The sequence below is a fragment of the Pygoscelis adeliae genome, unplaced genomic scaffold (assembly GCF_000699105.1).
Source record: "Pygoscelis adeliae isolate BGI_AS28 unplaced genomic scaffold, ASM69910v1 Scaffold290, whole genome shotgun sequence".
Lineage (NCBI taxonomy): Eukaryota > Metazoa > Chordata > Aves > Sphenisciformes > Spheniscidae > Pygoscelis > Pygoscelis adeliae.
In genome coordinates, this window is record NW_008823965.1 from 639,076 (window position 1) to 657,203 (window position 18,128).

Sequence of the window (18,128 nt, forward strand, 5' to 3'; positions counted from 1 at the left end):
CTGGAAATCGTTTGTAAAAGTTGACACACTCTTGTGTAAAATGTGTAACAGACATGCTTTAGTCTCTGCCTTTTTTTTTTTTTCTGAAATTTTACCAGTCCAGGCACAGAATTTACTCACCCATTTGTATCGTCGTGATGGTGAATCATGAGGGAAGCAGTCTTTTTCTTGTAAATACGATCAAAAAAATGATTTGCCCCTGGCTTTTGAAGGAAATAGATCTAGTGGAGGAGAGTGAGCTACTTTGTTTCTTCGGTCTGTGCATTTTCATAAATTCTTAAGATTAGAAAGCTGTTAGTTTTTAATTGGGCTTTAGCCTGGAAAAGGGAATGTTGTGTCAAATCAGGAGTCTGAGGAAAATAATTTGAGAGACCTAGCCCTCCCGCAGTCATTCGGGGAGATGATCAGTTTTGTCTCTGTGTATCTTGGTGTCTGAAGTGTGTTTTACTAAATCCTCCCCGAAGTAGTTGTGTAAAGAATCAAAACTGAAGCGTTGACATTTAGGTGACTTTTTGTAATGTAGACGACCATATTAATTTCTTTAAAATTAAAAAAAGAAATTTAAAATCTCCGTTCCCTTTGAAATTAAAATGGCGTTTGTCGGTAATGGGAGCTCTCCTGGCTGGAGTTAGGAGTGTTGGTGTACGTGTGCGGATCAAACCTTGGGAGCCTTTGGGTTGTGTGTGTGTTCTCACCACACCAGCCCAGCTAGTGGTGTTGCTAGTGGTAATTCCTTCTCTAGAGTGTTTAAGTTTGGTTTTTTTTTTAAAAGTGTCGTGACCATTATTAAAGCTCCTTGGACGTCCTGCTAAACAGCATGGTGTATAGACTTAAAGAAAAATTACCTAGGTTGTTTTTGATTAAAGTCTGGCCAGGCTGCGGTATTTGCAGAATGGAAGTTGGGGGCTGCTGAGTCTGTCCAGCGTTAACACCTTTACGCCTTAGAGGTTGGAGGGGGTTCTCAGTTCCAAAAACCCGTCCACGATCTTTACAACATTAATGTAAGAACAAGGTGTTCAGTAACGTATTGTAGCTTTTGTGCAAGTCATCTGCCATAAACCATGGCATGATTCAGAACAGGGTTCATAGTTCCTTCTTTGTTCCTTTGTTAATCACTGACTTGTGGGAGGCGCCTGCAGAATTTGCTAATGCATTCTTTTTGGGTAAGGATGACGCACAGATTGTCCTAATAAGGACTTAGTTTGAGAAAGGGGCCGTCTCCTTTGAGAAGATAGGGGCAAGTCATAGGGCGAGCAGTTTCTTTTTTAACTGAGGGATGACACAAGCACAAGTCATTTCCTTATTAATCGGTTCAAACCAGTTCTTACAGGAACTGCTGGTGATAAATGTGGGACTTCTGAGAAGTCATTCATTTTATTCTCAGCACTGCACCAGTGCACAGCCTCAGCTGGCTTCTCCCGGGCTTTAAGGAAATGCTCTAGCTCACAGCTTCCTTCTCTGTTACCAGCAGTGTATTGTCACTGGTTTGCTCTGAAATATTTTTCTTTTTAAGCGCTTTTTGAGGATCTGGGGAAATATGTCCCTTTCAGAAGTATCAGATAAAAAGATGAAATACACTTTATTTCGTGGTTATCTGCTTTCTCAAGTAGCAATGCCCTTCTGAGCGGTGGCTCAGTCTGAACTTTGTTCTGTTTGGGTCAAAGTGGTAAGTTTAAAAAAAAAAATGTTTTTTGTTTTTGTTTTTTTTTCCTCCCCTATTTTGTCTTGTTCTCTGGGATGAACTTTGCATCAGTGCTATTCCAAGTATAGGTCCTTCTCTTCAGAAGCCATTTCAAGAGTATTTGGAAGCTCAGAGGATAAAACTTCACCACAAATCTGACAGTGGCGTGCCACAGGTAAGAACCTCTCTGCCTCCCTCCCCAACTAATTTTTCCCTTCTCTAGCTGTCTTTTGCCTTGTCGGGTTTACCGATGTAACTCTTGATTCTGTTTTTCAAAGATTTGCAGTGGCCCAGGGAACAGATAAAAATCTCATTTTAAAAGCAACCTGGGAATTAGAAACAACACTGTAATTGTATGCAACTAGACTTAAACTTCTTGGAGAATAAAGAAAACAGTAAAGCGAGACCAATGGCGCGTCTTGCCTCTATATTAGCATGCCTATTTTGAAAGAGAAATTTAAGCAGAAAAAGGTTGCATTTACATGTGAAATGGTAACAAACTGTGTGCAGCATCAGTACTTCGGAAGCCAGTAGGAGCTGTGGCTTAACGGCCAATAAGAAACAAAATCCCCAAGCCTTTACTGTTCGAAAGGAAAAGAAAAATACGGTGTTTAGAGCCGGTACAAAGGGGCAGAAGTGTCCTTTCATACAGAAAAAAAGTATCTTAAAAAACATACCCTGAATTTTCAGTGGGGACAGAGCAACTTTGATGTGAAATTCCTTAGGATACTAAGGCATTTTTAGATAAAATCCATTAATCTAACTCACATTTTCACATTTAATACTTGTAGCTCTTCTAAATGTTTCTTTGCTCATTTCTTACCAAAAAAGAGACTAAATTAGGGAGGGTCAGGCTGGAACAACTAAATATGCAGATTCCTTTTATGCACATTGAAGTCACTTTTGTGCAGTGCATTGCTGCCCTCCTTTGACAAAAAAATACAAGTTAAGAGTAGCCACGGAAAACGCTCGAAGTGGGACTGCCGAGGTCATCGGTTAACTTCTAGTGACACCAGAAGAATCGGATACTACCTGGGAGATAACACAGTATATGCAGTTTAGGAAAAAAACATTGTTAACCAATGACCTTATTGTTTTCTTCGCAACGAACATGACAGGGAATGACAGTCAGGGGTTGCTCGTTCTGAACTCTCTGAATTGTTAGCAAAGACAAAACAATACTAGGAATAATAAATCGCTTCACTAGCACGCTAGTAATGATGAAGGATTCATCATCTGCCCTGCAGTGTATTTGGCAAGCCCTCCCGCATTGTTTTTCAAGGGACTAAAGTCAGCTTTACAGAGAGACCTGCAGGAATCCCGTCGGCTTGCACTTGGTTCCTGTTTTTAATTTGATAAATTACATAATAAAAGAAATGGTTAGGCTTTTCCCTTTCACCCAGAAAATGGAGAATTCTCCGTTGTGCCGTCCACTAACCTTCATTTTCCTCCTTCTGTTTTGTCTTTGTCTCTTCAGGGGGAAAACTGGCTATCCTGGATGTTTGAAAAATTGGTGATTGTCATGGTTTGTTATTTTATCTTATCTATAATCAACTCCATGGCCCAGAGCTATGCCAAACGGCTGCAACAGAAGATGTACTCTGAAGAAAAAACCAAATGAGCTTGGGAAAAAACCCTTGGAACGGGTTTTAGCAAGACACGAAAATGACACATCTTTCCATATGTTTAAAAATCAGCATTATTCAAAATGGGGGAAAACTTTTTAACATCAGTTTTCAACTATAACAAGTTTTTATTTAATTTTGAAAGTAATTTGGATATTAGAGCAGACGTTTCATTGACAAACTTATAAATGTTAAGGTAAGGTATAAATGCTTTACGTGTCTGAGTTGTATTATATGGGATGGACAATGTGATGTTAAATGGAGTTTAACACAAATGTTGTCCATCCAAATTACTTCCAAAACTGATGAGTTAATACTCTCCATTTCCTGATTTAACTTCAGAATGACCTAAGGGTAACTTTTTATTCTGAAGGGTGGCTCTTTTGCTTTTTCCGTAACTTCCAAGACCATCAAAATGTATATAACTGAATACAGATCGGATACGAACTGTTGCATGTCCCTCGTGGTGAGGCTATTCCATCTGAATTCTCCAGTCCCATTGCATTGCACGTGCTCTCGGTTGGAAAAGCCACCCTCTTAAACTTCATGATGTTAGCAGAGATGATTGATGTCAAAATGCTGGAGCTGGCATTTTTTATTCTGTATATTTAGAATGAAGTTAAGATAAAACTTTATAAAGTCATCTTTGATCATTCCAGAATTTCTTGTGTCAGTCTTTTTAAGCTGTTTCTTTTCCTCTCCACTTTTGTATGCTCAGTTTCTTTATTAAGCCTTAATCCCACGAATTGCATGCTTTACTCATCCTTCTTGCACAAATGGTGCTGAAGCCCTTTGTTCTTTTTTTTTTTCCTTTCTTTTTTCTTAAGACCTTCTTAGCAGAAGGAAGTAGAAAGCATACCACTTGCTTGAAGTATGGCTCACTGGTTAAAATAGGCAAGTTAAGTAGCTAGCGATATTTGTTATCATAAATGCTTCTCGGATGTTTGCCACTGATCACAGCACCGTGGGCAATGAAGGAGGAGGGAGGGGGGGAGAGTAAAGATTCCAGCTGAAAAGAGATTTGATGTCAAACCCAGCAGTGATGCAGAGAACCTTAGAGAACCTTAAACTTAGGCTTTAAAAGTCAGATATTTTTAAAACATTGTTATGAATCAGCGTGTTCCAGTTCTAACGTACATGAACATAACCAATACTAAACGGATCTGTTCCCTCTTTAGTCAGTAGATATCCATTCCACCGCTACTGCGTATGTATTACTCCTCTAATAATTTCTGAACTATTGTTTTTTATTTTTGTCCTGGGGTAAGTAACAGGAACTAATTTGACTTCCAGTTAGCATTAGCAAAAGGTGGCATATGAGCACAAGGTAGGTTAGATCTTACTCTTGCTTCGGTTAGATTGATCCCCGCATTAGGTTAGGGCAGGTCTCGAGCAAGGTGCGAGAATATGTATTTTGTTCAATCCTGCCTGAATGTCCTCTTGTGTTGCCAACCGTCGTGACATCTCCATGGCTGTACCATCCTGTCGGATAGCTTATCAGACTGATGTTGACTGTTGGATCTCATGGCAACAACAGTCGGTAGGCTGTCTGACATTTTGGTATCTTTCATCTGACCGTTCGCTCATCCATCTCCAACTGTTTTCATTGAACATCAATAGCATATAAATGTTTTTAAGTTTAGATGGAAATGAGTTCAGCAGTCATGCAGTGCAGCAATCTACATAAGAAACATCTTTTAAAGTTTCATCTCAGTTGCGTGTGGGGTTTGTAATGTTTCTCCTGTATGCTTCCTGTGTAACTTTAAAGACTGTTACTGAATGACTGGAGAGGCTTTTAATAGGGATTTCTCTCAATAGAGCTGCTCACTAGATTAAATTTAAATATCTTAAAGTCTGAGTGCTGGGAGGTGGTACAAGACAGTCAAAAGCACGAAGGCCATTTGTTTGCCCCTGTGGATTTTTAAAAGATGAATGGTATTTCTTAAATCTTGGCCCTAGCAGCTTTTTCACTTTTTGGCCTAAATATTGTCTTTGAAAATAACGTAGGAAAGAGCTTGTTCTAATACAATACACGTTTGAAAAATCATAGCTCTATTTGATACTTCACTTTTTTCAGTCTACTAAAACTTTAATTTTGCACTTTGTAAGAGGTCACGTCAGCAGCTCATAGTTGTGTGTTTCATTTTTCTTCAGGATACTTGGATTAGCAGAACAACTGTTTGCTGCTTTCCCCAGTTTTAGTGGCAGGTTTTTTTTCCTCAAATCTGCCATTCAGCTTAGGGACACTGGTATTTACTTTGCACAGTTCTGGTAGTGTCTTAAGGCCTTTCGCGAGAGTAAATTAAATTTATGCCACGTAGAGGCCCCTGTATGCTGTCAGATTGAAATGAGAAGACTGTGCAACAATAAGTAAAAAGAAAGAAAAAACCGCTTCCTAGAGCTTGAGCCAATAAACCGTACCGTTCTAAATGCTGTAGCAGTCTCCTTATAATTATGCCTCCTTGCCTACTGAAAAATCACTAGACAAATTGAAAGCTTTCTCCCACTTATTTCAATATATGCTTACATACATATAGTGCGAAATATATCTCTCTCTCTATTGTTCTGCAACTCATGTTTGTATGTGTCCATTCCGATAAGCTATGCTGTTACTTTGAAGCTTTCTAACATTATTTAAAGAAGGGACTGGTCATTCTACTTGCTTCTACCTGTTCGGCCACTGGGAGATAATAAGACGTGGTAAAAGGTAAAATATAATAGAAATGAAAGTTATGCAAACTGAATGAGATTTGCAAATGGGTAGTTTTATATTTGCTTAAATAAATAAACAAATAACTGTTTCCCGGTGTTTATTTCAGTTGGATTGTTTCCATTTCTGTATGTTGAGCTCGGTTGTTAGGCTGTGAAATTTGTTGTCTGAAGCATTCTACGATGAGTGTGAATCTAGAAGATATATCTGCAGTTGCATTTTGTGACTTCAAAGAAGGGCCCAGAGCCTTTAGCATTTCATCTGAAAACATGTATTTTGCTCCCTTAACCCAAAGTTCTTTTGTTGTACATGTTTTCAGTTACACGTTGGAAGCAGTCAATCATCTAGTTTAAAGAGTGTTAGAGAAAAATCCAAAGGGAGCTCTGTTGCAAGAGAAACAATCTTGGCATCGATCACTGTATTTTTAGCTGGTTCTTCAAATAAAATATCTTGCTTTTTTTCTCGGAATTACTGAAAAATCACACGGAAGTAAGTAACAGCCCTCGTAACAACAATTAATGTTTGGTTAAACATCAAAGATGACTTTGAGCTGACACAGATTTTTTCATCATCTGTGGAACATGGCTAAATCTGCTCTCACAAGCACACTGTAAATAGGAAGCAAAGCAGAAAGTTGGCCATATCACCAGCCTAACAATTCAGAGAAGCGCCTCAGAGCTGAGGTCAGGCAGGACCGCAGCTGATCCTCCTCTTAATTCTCTACTCGCTTACTGCCTGACCTGTGAATTGTGCTTCACCAACAATGTACTTTGAAGGCCGTGTGAGATGTAAGCACGCTGGCATGCCCCTCTCCCTGGCAGCCACGACGTTACCCGATCAGGGCAAGAATTGTGTTGATGTAAGCAAAGCTAAAAAGGTCACACTGATCTGTGCCAGGCCGAGCCAAGAGACCAGCACAGGCCATGTCAGATCGAATCACCCAGTTCCACACTTCTCTCAGCTCCACCAAAACCATCGGGAAACCTCCTGCTCCCTGTCTCTGTAGTTTCTTACCTCCATCTCAAGGTCACATTGAGTTTCTTCTTAAAGCAGCTCCCTCTGAATCACCCAGCTGCCTGTTCATGCTAAAAGATACTTGTCATTAATACTTGAAGATGGCTTAATGCTGTTCCAGAAAGTCCTTCCCTGCTGTGCTTTTGGGTTTCATTATTTAATTTGTTAGAATCGGCTTCCCTCTCACTGCAGGCAGTGCTAATTGCAAGCAACAAATACCTGGTTATCAAGCACAAATATAAATATTAGTGAACAAAATTGATTGCAGGTGTAAAAATAAGTGGAGATGGGGCATGTTCCTTGGAGGTAAAAGCAATTAAGTTTTCTTTGAAGCATGTGGTTAAAAAATACTTTGTAATCAGCAGTTAAATGGTTGAATGTAATTATATGTAAGGTAATTGAAACTGCTCTTCTGAGATACAAAATTCTAGGTTTTTTTCTATAAATCTGTATTTTTTATTTTCTTGAGGGGAAGAAGAAAAAACAGTAGGTACTTTGCCCAGCCTTCTCCAGATTGCAGCACTAAGTGGAGTGTGAAAGTGGGAGAGCAATAGCCAGGGAGGGCTTCCAGCTGGGCTGTCCCCCCTTGCTGAGAGCAGGCTGGTCCAGGTGAGGGTTTAATTGCTGTAACCTCTTCAGGAAACTGGAGTGAAGCAATCACCTTCCCTGTGAAACACCCTGCTAACGCATTCAGAACTAGACTGAGGGTAAATATTTGCATATGCTCTTACAAACTCATTTTTAAAAGGATTATACTGAAAAACTCTTGGAGCCTGCTGTGACTTTCCTAATTTAAGTGTCAAATCGAGGGCATGAAACGCTAGCGTTTCTTTCATTATCCGTTTCACTTGCTTATTGATGCATCCACTCAGCTGTCATAAAAGGCAGCAAAACACTGTTTTGGTGGTGGCGTGAATGGGAGAGGCTGTAACAACCTGGGTCAGTTGTCAAAAGAGTGAAAGGAGCTCAAATGCAGAAACTGTCATCAAATGTCCAAAAGATGTCTGGCTATATCGCCTTCCAGGTAAAAGCAAATGGGAAGAGCCCAGCAATCTGCAACGGGCTTCTGGGCATGTGTCAGGAATTTGGCAAAATGGTATTTTGGTCAAAAAAGCTGACTATTACTCTGTGCTGAATTTCCAGTGAAGAGGCTGTTGAGCTGTGAAGTCATTCAGCCTATTCACTGCTAGCGATGTTCAGTTGTGGTAAAACAAATGTGAACCTATTAAATGGGCCAAGCTTTGTTTTACTTTGCCTTTAACGCTGCCCTTTATTGTGCTAGAGGTTGCTTTTTTTATTATTATTCACTCATGGAATGATTCAAAGAGCATTGACTCCATTAGCATTAAACCAAAGGTCATCTTTCTTTAAACCTCATTTGACGAGCTGTTCAGATATGGATAAGTAAGTGTATTGCATCTTCTGTGTTTCAAGGGAGTTACTCCCAGCTTAATTGTTCTTCCCATTTCCCAAGAAGCTTAAATGAGTTGCCCAGGCAGCTGGTAATAAGGAAACTAGCTGCTATTTCCTGATGAAAGGCAAGAGATGGGACTTGTCAGCTCAGTGTATTGTTCCCTGCTCCGATAACTGCCCTGCAAGCCACACCCTTCTCCGACGGCCTCAGAAACTGCTTTTCTGTCCTTGTAAAAAGTGCGAGTTGGCGTCTATTCCCTGGTGACTGCTGCGCTGTTCCCGCTTGAGGGGTCCTGCGAGGGAAGGGCTGTGTGTTCAGTACACGTGATTTAAGGCATAATCCACCGGTTTTGGTTTTGTTGGTTTTGTTTGTTTGGGGTTTTTTAATGCTAATGTGACAGAGCAGGCCACACAGGTCTGGTTCTGCCTCCTCATGAGAGGTGGTTGGAACTCTTTGTTTCCTTGTGGCCTTGGTAGTGTGTCATTTACCTGCTTTTTGCTATATGGAGTATTACACTTATCTCAAAGGCATCTCGGATCTAGGCAAGTTCTGCGAACTACACCAAAGCGTTTGTTAGCCTGGTTTTACCCAAGATTGTGACCACAGTTACGATTGATGACATCAATTTGTAGGTTGTTACCTATTACCTTACTTGGGTACCAGCTGATCTGCATGACACTTCTAAAGTCTAAAGCCTTTTCACTGGAAGGTGGCGTGGATTTGGCAGAAGATGTCAGCCAGAGCTCTAAGCTACTTGAGCACAGGCACCACCAGTGCCCGGTGTGCCTGGGGAGGTTAAACTCTGCCTCGAACCATGTGACAAAGTATAAGAAATTCTTAAAGAGATTAGATGCATTTCTCTAAGCTTGTTCTATCTGCATGCAATGGCCTTGTGGTACCTCTATTTTCCTTCCATATTGTCAGGGAAGAAACTGGGAGTTCTCTTGCAGAAGCTGCTGCTAACTAAACCACATAAACACTTTGTTCAAGGCTCACACTTACGTGTAGAAACCATGTGAGTTTTAATGGACTGTGTGTCTTTCCTGAGACTGACTGTTTCTTAGGCTCTTTCCATCTGTTGAAAAGGCTTGAAAAAAGCAGGTTTGTGCGCTTAGCGTTTCTTTTCTGTCTCTGAAAGAAACTGGACCTGCATAAAGAGAAAATACACGTTTAGATTTACAAGATCGTACAAATCTAGCCATGTTCACAAAATCTCCCTGGTCTACTTAGGAACTTCTCTCAGTGCCTCTTGTTTGCTGCAGCTGTTTTCTTGAGAGCTCTAATATTTAGGATATTTTTCATAAAAACAGATTTAATTTCTCCGATTTCTTGATTCTTGCGTCTCACCTCAGTCCAGCTGACCTCTCGTGACATACAGTCATGTGCATCCATGTGTGTTGCGTAAGAAGACTCTAGGTGGGGAGCAGCAAGGAAGAGAGAAACTTTTAAGGTGGCTGAAGCCAGTATTTAGTTAAGCTCAAAGTAATGGATGTCAAAAAAAATTTCAAAGCAGTATTTCTACTAGATCTGTGCTAATGCGATTGGTGATTTTAATTCTGTTGCCTCCCTTAACTTCTATATAAACCTGTTTTAAACACTGCTGCATATGCGCAACCACCATGTGGCAAATCACACTGCAGCATTTGTGCATGAACTAAAACTGGTACAGTTACGCACAAGGAGCCTGGTGTTTTTAAGTGAAGTGTAGAAATCTGCTGTGCTATCCTTCGGCAATAGATTTCCGCTGTGACTGAGGGAGGATCATTCCAATTAAGTGAATAAGGAAAGTGTTTTTAAGTGTCGTTTGGCAGACCCGATCCTGAGAGTCCTAGCTTAAAACTGTCACTGATGTCTCTCCTCTCGGTCCTCCTTGTAGCCCTGTCTGTCCTTGGTGCTTAACGATTTTTGGACAAGTTCAGGCCTGTTGACGGGAGTTTTGTTCAGCTTGAACAGGACCCCACGTGTACTAAAGCAAGTTCAGGTTTCCTTTATGGCATTGAAGAATAAGCTCCCCTTTCACAGCACACATTAGGTTTGTATCTATTTTTTACATAAGAATACTTCACCGTGAAAATACTTCACTCTGAAAATACTGGTTTTGTGGAGAAGCCTGACTAAACCTTTATGGAGGAAAATAATGTGAAAACCCAAGTTAATGTATGGTAGGGAGGGAACAGAAGCTTTCTTCGTGGGAGAAGAGTATTTAATTGGATTTTTGTTCATCAGTTGCCAAATTTATGTTTTTAACTGTTTTATCAGTTGCATTAGGTTTCTTCACCAAAAATTCGGCCTAGGAAGGAGAAATTGCTAATTTACAATGTCCAGTAACCACATAAATACAGTTGCTGACTAGATGACTCAGAGTCAGGTAGTAATACAGGCTGAAGTTGCCCAAAGTGGGGTGGGGAGGAAATTTCCCAGTGTTTTCTTTGCAAGTGGCAGAAATGCATGACAGCCAGCAGCAAGCAGTCTTCCATGGAAATATGTATTCTTGAACTCCGTATTGTTCTGAGCCATCTGGAGAGCAGTAGCTCTGAACTATTGCCCAGCTCTCACCATACTTATTGAGGATATTATAAAGAACAGCTACAGCTGCCCTTGCCAGCCAAGTACAGAGTCAGTATTTTATTACACCTTCAGCGTGTGGGATAAGGCTGCTTTCCGTTTGGCTCCTTCGGCGGTGTTCTGCTTACATGCTCCTGTAAATGATCTATTACATATTGGAGACTGCTGGGCAAAAGTTCAAATTAAATCATGCCATCTGACCACAATTACACTATTCTCAGGCAACTGAAGTGTATTTTTGTGAGCCTTTAAATAAACACTACATTGTACATGTAACCAAATATGTACAATAATAGTTTAAATGCAAATATACCATATAAGATGGTATTTATTTCTCATCACATATAACCAGTGAAACAAAAGCTCATAGCTCACTGAAGCTCAAGCAATGTTTATTCTGTCTTTTTTTTTTTTTATTAACCAGTGGCTTATTTTAGTTAGTCTCTCTACTTACTGCTCTTACTTTTAAAATAGGAGTCTTGGCCTAGAGAGCATCCTCGTTTTACTTATTTTTCTGTCTTATGGTGTAACATTCCATATTTTAAAAATTTTGCTTTTAAGACTAACAGACAAGGTTTCTGCAACCTGATTCACACAGATAAGCACAGAGGCCTGTGCCTTTGTTTTATACCACTAGACTCTTAGAAGTCACTGTTTAGAATCTCTCAGGCTTGTATGAACCACGGGGTTAAGGTTTAGACTTCTTCCATGATCTTTGTCATGGAACATATTTATACCTCTAAAAATCGCCTTTAAACTTCCTGTTTCCTAATGGGCAGAAGCAGCCTCTCTGATCTCTTGTCTCAAGCTGTCTTCACCTTTGCCAGTGTGCTCCCTATGGTTGGCAATAACATTTGTCTGAAACACCACCCTCTTTGCAGCTGTCCGTGCCCCTGGGAAAGGGTTAAGCAGGTTCTGCTGATTCACTGAGGTAGGTGACTCATTACCCCACCCGGATAGAGGGGAAGTGGCTGTCTAGAGGGAGAGGATTCATACCATGTGAAATCAGAAGGGGACCATTGTGAACTTCGAGTTTGACTGAAAGAGCCGGAAAGGCTCTGTAGTTAAAATTCAGGATTATCAGCTCTACATCCAGGCGAGTTAAAAGCTGTCTGAGTGTCCAGGCTGTGCTTCTGGAGCGTGGGCAGAGGTGGGGTAGGAAGCCCTGAGGCAGGAGGCTTGAGGAGGAAGCCTACACTGGAATTTGCTGTCTTGGTAAAGCTGTGTCTGGGCTGCCCTTGAAAGCAGTGGAGGAAAGGCAGCAGCTCAGTTCCTTTTGGAAGTTTTTTTGTACCATATCAGATCCATGAATCACATTCCTGATGACTCTTGTACAGTTTTTAAAGTGGTGTCCAGCAAAACGCAGACTTCTTTAAAGTACACTTTGACATCTGAGAATATTTCCTTTTGGATGTTTGGTCCCTCATTTCATAATATTTATCTATACTAAATTTATTAACAAATGCAGAAGGAAATGAATTATTCATGCAATATCCTTTTGTACCTTAATGTTTCCCAGTGGAGTATCAACTGGTAATTTGAATATAACTTCTTTGTTATTGACAAAATCCTGGTTGTTGTGGAAACCACAGATTTTTGCCCTTAATCTTGAGCTGTTTCAGTTTGGTACATCTGTGCAGGTAATCCTCTTGAAAACCCCTTATATATTTACACGAAGATTCTACCCTTTCTGTACTGGTAGTCAGTCTAACCTTATAAGCACCAATATATACTTAAGCCCAAACAAATTTTATCTGTAAGTACACTAGTGCCCTGTCACCTGCCAAACAGTTGTTGTGTTTAAAGTATTTGTAACAGATTGATTTTTGTTCCTGTTTTTTTTGTGGCCAAATAAAAATTATCCTATTCATTAAATATATCTGCTATAGTTGGAGTCCTTGAATCAACTTCCAAGTGAGCTGCACCTGTCCATTACGAAAAACAATAGTGAGATTTGACGCATTGTTCCTTGGTTTATGGACATCCTGTGGGTAGTTTGCCTAAAGCTAGCTAGGTCAAGGCCACTGATTCTGTTGTTCCTGCCTCAGTGAGCCATTGGCTTGTGCTGACCTTTGATCTACGTCATTAATTTTAATTTCTAATGAAATAAAGGCCCTCTTCCAGGCTCCGACTATTTATGTAATTAATTTTATCAATAAAATAGAAAATGACTACTCCACCTTCTAATATAATTGTAGATGATGAATATTTGATAATAGCTATTCACTTCCTGTCACTTTGACCCTCTCCACATCCTGGGGGAAAAAATGGAGGAATCCAGCCACAGATCAAAAAATGAAGCCTAGTTTGGGAAAGGGTGTGAGAATTTCAGAGCTGAGGTCAGCAGTGAGAAGCACTAACAGGAAGAAGGCTAGAGATGCTAAAACAATTCCTGTCAATCTCTTTTCCAGAGCAATTAAAGGGATTATAACGGCTAATACAACAGTTACACTTTTGTTTTCGCCTCCTTTTTTTTTTTTGTAGTTTTGAGGAATCTGTGTTGTTAAAATTTGGCTGATGGTTGTGATCCTCTATTGCTGCTTTGAAAAAATTTGTTCTGCCATGGAAGTAGGAGTATTTTCCCTGAATCCTAACTGTGAACAAGTTCTTACAGAAGTATCCTTGTTAAGCATAATGAGCCTGTTGGCCTAGCTCTGTCTTTGAGCTGCAGAATCTTTCCTCTGTGTTTTCATATGTTATAACTAGAGATGAAATAAGGTAATTTTTATTTTTGCTTTGGGGTTATACGTTAGCTGTGTGCTGCGTTTCCTGACGTGGCCCAAATTCTGCCATCAAACGCAAACAAAGCAACCCCCCAAATACTCTGCTCCATTAACTAAAAGTGACTTAAGCCATAAATAATAAATGTACTTATAAAGAGCGGACAAATGGGTCTACGTCATTCATAGGTGCAATAAGCACCTGCTGTATTTGCTTCATGCACAGAATTATAAATGCAGAGATAATGTAAGGTTATGTCTGCAATAAAGTTACTTATTGATGTAGCAGTACAATAACCCATTGCTCCCTTCCTTGTTTCTGAGAGGACTTCTCTGTCCTTAGCTTTTTAAAAGTCTCTTTTACCTGTCCCGTGGAACAATGAGGAAGAGTATGCATTCCTGGGACTTGGTCATTTTTCCAGACATGGAGATACCTAGCCTCATTTCTGATACTGGAAGAAGTTCTCAGTCTGATATCTGTTGAAAACACTAGGGAAAATTATTTCTACGTTGCTAAACATCCTGTGCCTTTTGGAGGAGGGAGAACCTCACCATACTGTCTCCTTTCCTGACCCTTTGTTCCGTACAAACTTGAACTGCCTGTGCTGTTTATCTTAACTTCTCGTACAATCTTTCCTCCAGTTTCTTCTGTGAAAATACCCAAGTTAAAGACAATGGTTGAAACTGACAAAAACACAACCCTAGAAAAGCCCTTTTGATCAGAACTGTCCCCCAGCTCTGAGCTGCCAGGAAGTGATTTAGTGAAAAAAATATTAAATATCACAAATAATATTTTATAACAAAGGTTCTATGTAGTTTTGAACTTCCAAACAACTCAAATTTTACTGAGCAGCATGGGGCTTGAAGTATGGCTGGATAGTTGAACTATGATTATTGTGTCCTCCCCTTTTGAGAGGGAGTTCCTAAAACAGGAATTAGAGCAGCTGAGTGAAAACAGAAAGCAAACCAGGCTGAGTTGTTGGATTATGTACTGTGGTCTGCAAGAAGAACATTGTCAAAATGTTCTGTCATAAATGTCAAGTGTCTTTTTATATGAAAAGTTATTTGGTATATTTACCCTATCTGCTTCCTCCTCTTTGCCTTCCCTCTCATGTTCTCCCCACCCGCCCCAGGAATGATTCTCACCCCCCTGTATATTTAATGATTTAGCTGTTGAATTGAAGCACCAGTGTAGCTCTTAATTTACACAGGTAATTATTCTGCATGAACTAGGACTAGACTCGACTCTAATGTGTGCTGACAGCTGCCCTACTACTAACAGGCAGTTGAAACTTTTTTTCTGGAAAGCATGAGAGATTAACATTGCTTGTCTATAAGCTACTGTGAAATTTATCAGAATCCACTGTGGCTTGCACTGACACAACCACGCCAGCGCTCAGCTGTTACTATGGGTGTGTTTGAACAATTGTGAACTTAGCCCCGGTACTTACCTACTTGCTTCAGATTCAATCGTACGCTTGAACCTCGTCAAGAAGTCTGTTTGCCATTCCAGGTGTCGTGCACCAGAGCTGGTTTGAAAACAGGTGCTCGGGGGCGGATTTTGGTGCTTCTGTACCTGGCCTGAACAAAAGTGAAGAGGTAAATGAAACCAGGAAAAGAAATAAAGATAAGAGTAATACAGAGTGTCTGCTGTGCTCTAACTGAAGCCTAGCAGAATTACAAGGTCACTTCTGCATCTAGCACTGTGTTAATTCATTAAAGATTTAAAATCTAAATCAGAATCACTAACAGGGCAAGATTTCTATGTGGGCATCGTTAGCCATATTGCAAATGTCTTTAACGTATTTAGTAACATGCTATGTGCATGCTCGTCTTTTAGTTAAAAACTCAGAGGCCTGGCACGAAGCACACTAAAACCTGAAGGAAAACTATGAGATTTGTCCACTTGTCAAGGAAAAAGTCCTTGAGACTGATTTTTAAATTTTTATTCTTGGCATACCTATTTAATATTTAATTATTTCCATAGAACAGGGTGACGTGGGGGGGAGGAATGGCAAGAATTCTAAAAGCTCTCCCTACCATTCAGTGAAAAGCTAACAGAGGCAGAAGAAAGAAAGCTCAGTGGTACAACATAATCCTGTACTCTTTTACAAGCATCCAGTCTGTGCCCCCACAGGCTCTTGCAATCTCTTCCTCCTGTCAGGCTGGTGCAGCCGAGTGTTTGTTTGCAGGCTGCAGCTTCACAGGGGCACCACCTTGTGGTCCTGGTAAAATTTGTGCAAAAAAGAGCCCATTTCTGAAATCGACTTGGGAAATTATACACTCTATTGCATTTATTATATTATATTACAGGCTCTTACATCTGATATCTACCAGCAATTCTCCTCCCAAATCTGTTTAAATAAGTAACAAATTAATTAAAAAAAACCTACCTGCTTCTAACTTATAGGAAGAGGAGCAAGAGTTGTAGTTTTGCCTAAACCTATGGTTTGCCTGTAACAAATAGCCAAGACCTCTGATGTGCTATAGAGATTTTTTGTTTTCCAATTGGTAGGTAACACCATTTGAAAACACGGCACAGTGAAATGGCCAGAAAAGCATGTAATTCATTATAATCTCTAATATAACTTGAGGATGACAGGAAAATGAAGAACCCTTCACGCCTTTTTTAAAAGATGGTTCAAAACTTCCGCTATTTTGTCAAGGTTAAGGTCCTTAAAATAGAATTTAGGTCTTACTTTGCTTTAAAGGAATACACGGCAGACTATTGTCTCTCGAATGACACCCAAATGGAGTTTGGATTAATAAATCTGATACTGCATTTTTATACATTGAAGCATTCTAGGGCAAAGTGTTATCATGAAAAATTGAAATTGGAGGATCAGGAATGATGCCTTACACTGTAGTCAAGCACCCATTTAATTTTTATCACACATTAGTTCACGACAGTTTAGATGCTGAGAGTTTAGCCTGGAGAAAAATCCTTCTGTATGGATATTTTTCATAAAGAATGTCTAAGTGCCAAAAATGACGTTCAAAGGCTTAGCTACAGCACATAGCAAGTGTACTGAAAAATAGCTATTTATTAAATATATTAAATATGAATAATACCTGCCCATATGAATACATTCAGTTCTGATTCAGTTCTTACTATTCTAACACACACACACTGCTTACAAGACTGAAAAACAGCTACAGTCCAGTAATTTATATAGTTCAGGAAGTTGATGGAAGGTTTTCCAGCGCTGGGTTCTTTCAGGAAAGCTCTATTTCAGATGATTTAAAAAAAAAAAATCAAAGGATGGTGTAACTGGAGATAACTTGTTCCAGAGCTGTGAAGCTGTCCAGGAAATCTTCCTCTTCGATTCCGAATTTAGTGTACTGGTGAATATAGGCTCTGTGTGTTGAAGTCACAGCAGGAAAACGGATAAGACATTAGAAATCAGTGAAGAATCTGACACATGAAATCAGATCATACAGTCATTGTAAACACTTCAAATTAAGACTGGTTTCCACCCAATCACCATGCTGGTTAGTTTTGACCGTGTTCTCTTGAACTCATTTTGTAATTCATACTTATTGATAAGTCATTACTTGTTTCTAATAGCTTTTATAACTTTTTGTACTGCTTAAAGAAACAAAATTGCAGCTAACATAATTGGGCTAACTGGGAAATGGAAGGAAAAGTGATTATTAAATGAGAAAATTTATACATTTGAGATGCAAAGCCTAAACCTGTGTGTGCATGATAGCTTGCTTCTCAACACTGGTGTTTTTGGAACAGGTGGTAAACCTAGGAGCCCAGCTAGTGGCAGCAGTTTTCCTCTTTTGGCTTTTAATTGCAGAATTCCTGTGCTAGAAACTCATGTTTAGCAGACATCTGCAGTGACATGCAGTAACCTTGGCTTCACAGTGTTCAAAGTAGAGGCAATTATTTTCTAGATTTCTTGGTTCTAATGAAAAATCAAACTAATAGCATGGGAGCCTTAGTAAACACACAAATCCCCTAAATGCTTCTGAACTGAGCCAGGAACTTTTTTCCTGGACTGTGCAGCACGTATGTACACACTTTAGAAACTATATGATCAGTAAAAGAGTTTCTATGTGTTATTTTTAGAATGGTCACATTGGAACGCACTAAATTTGGGGAGTTTTAGAAAATAGTCAAATTGACAGCACTAGAATATGTGTTCTCACTTATCCACAGAACATATGCACTGTTCTGTGTTCCTCACCCTGCCATCATGTTTCAAGCATAAAAATGTTTCCACTAAAGCGTAGGAAGAGTCTTCAAGCTTATTCATCATTACTTTACTTTGCTGAAAGAGCGAGCTGTATTTACAATGATTTTGCTAACACTGAAGATACCGGCAGTTATAAATGAAGTATCAGCATAATTATTTTCACTTACTTGGAAGCAAACATATTCCAAGCTTTT

At 39.7% G+C, this 18,128-nt stretch overlaps 2 protein-coding genes across 2 annotated transcripts in view; one reads left to right on the top strand and one right to left on the bottom strand.

The window, feature by feature from the left end:
- The window catches only part of VMP1 (vacuole membrane protein 1), a 64,598-nt gene extending 60,631 nt beyond the window's left edge, over positions 1-3,967 (top strand). The window contains exons 11-12 of the mRNA XM_009323884.1: positions 1,754-1,856; positions 3,159-3,967. Of these exons, the coding sequence (XP_009322159.1) occupies positions 1,754-1,856; positions 3,159-3,302 (247 nt within the window). The 3' untranslated portion in view covers positions 3,303-3,967. The remainder of the gene's footprint in view (positions 1-1,753; positions 1,857-3,158) is intronic.
- Positions 3,968-16,614: 12,647 nt separating this feature from the next.
- Positions 16,615-18,128, bottom strand: part of TUBD1 (tubulin, delta 1) — a 6,859-nt gene continuing 5,345 nt past the window's right edge. The window contains exons 9-10 of the mRNA XM_009324282.1: positions 18,102-18,123; positions 16,615-17,087 (exon numbers count right to left, since the gene is read on the bottom strand). Coding sequence (XP_009322557.1) covers positions 16,985-17,087; positions 18,102-18,123 — 125 coding nt within the window. The 3' untranslated portion in view covers positions 16,615-16,984. The remainder of the gene's footprint in view (positions 17,088-18,101; positions 18,124-18,128) is intronic.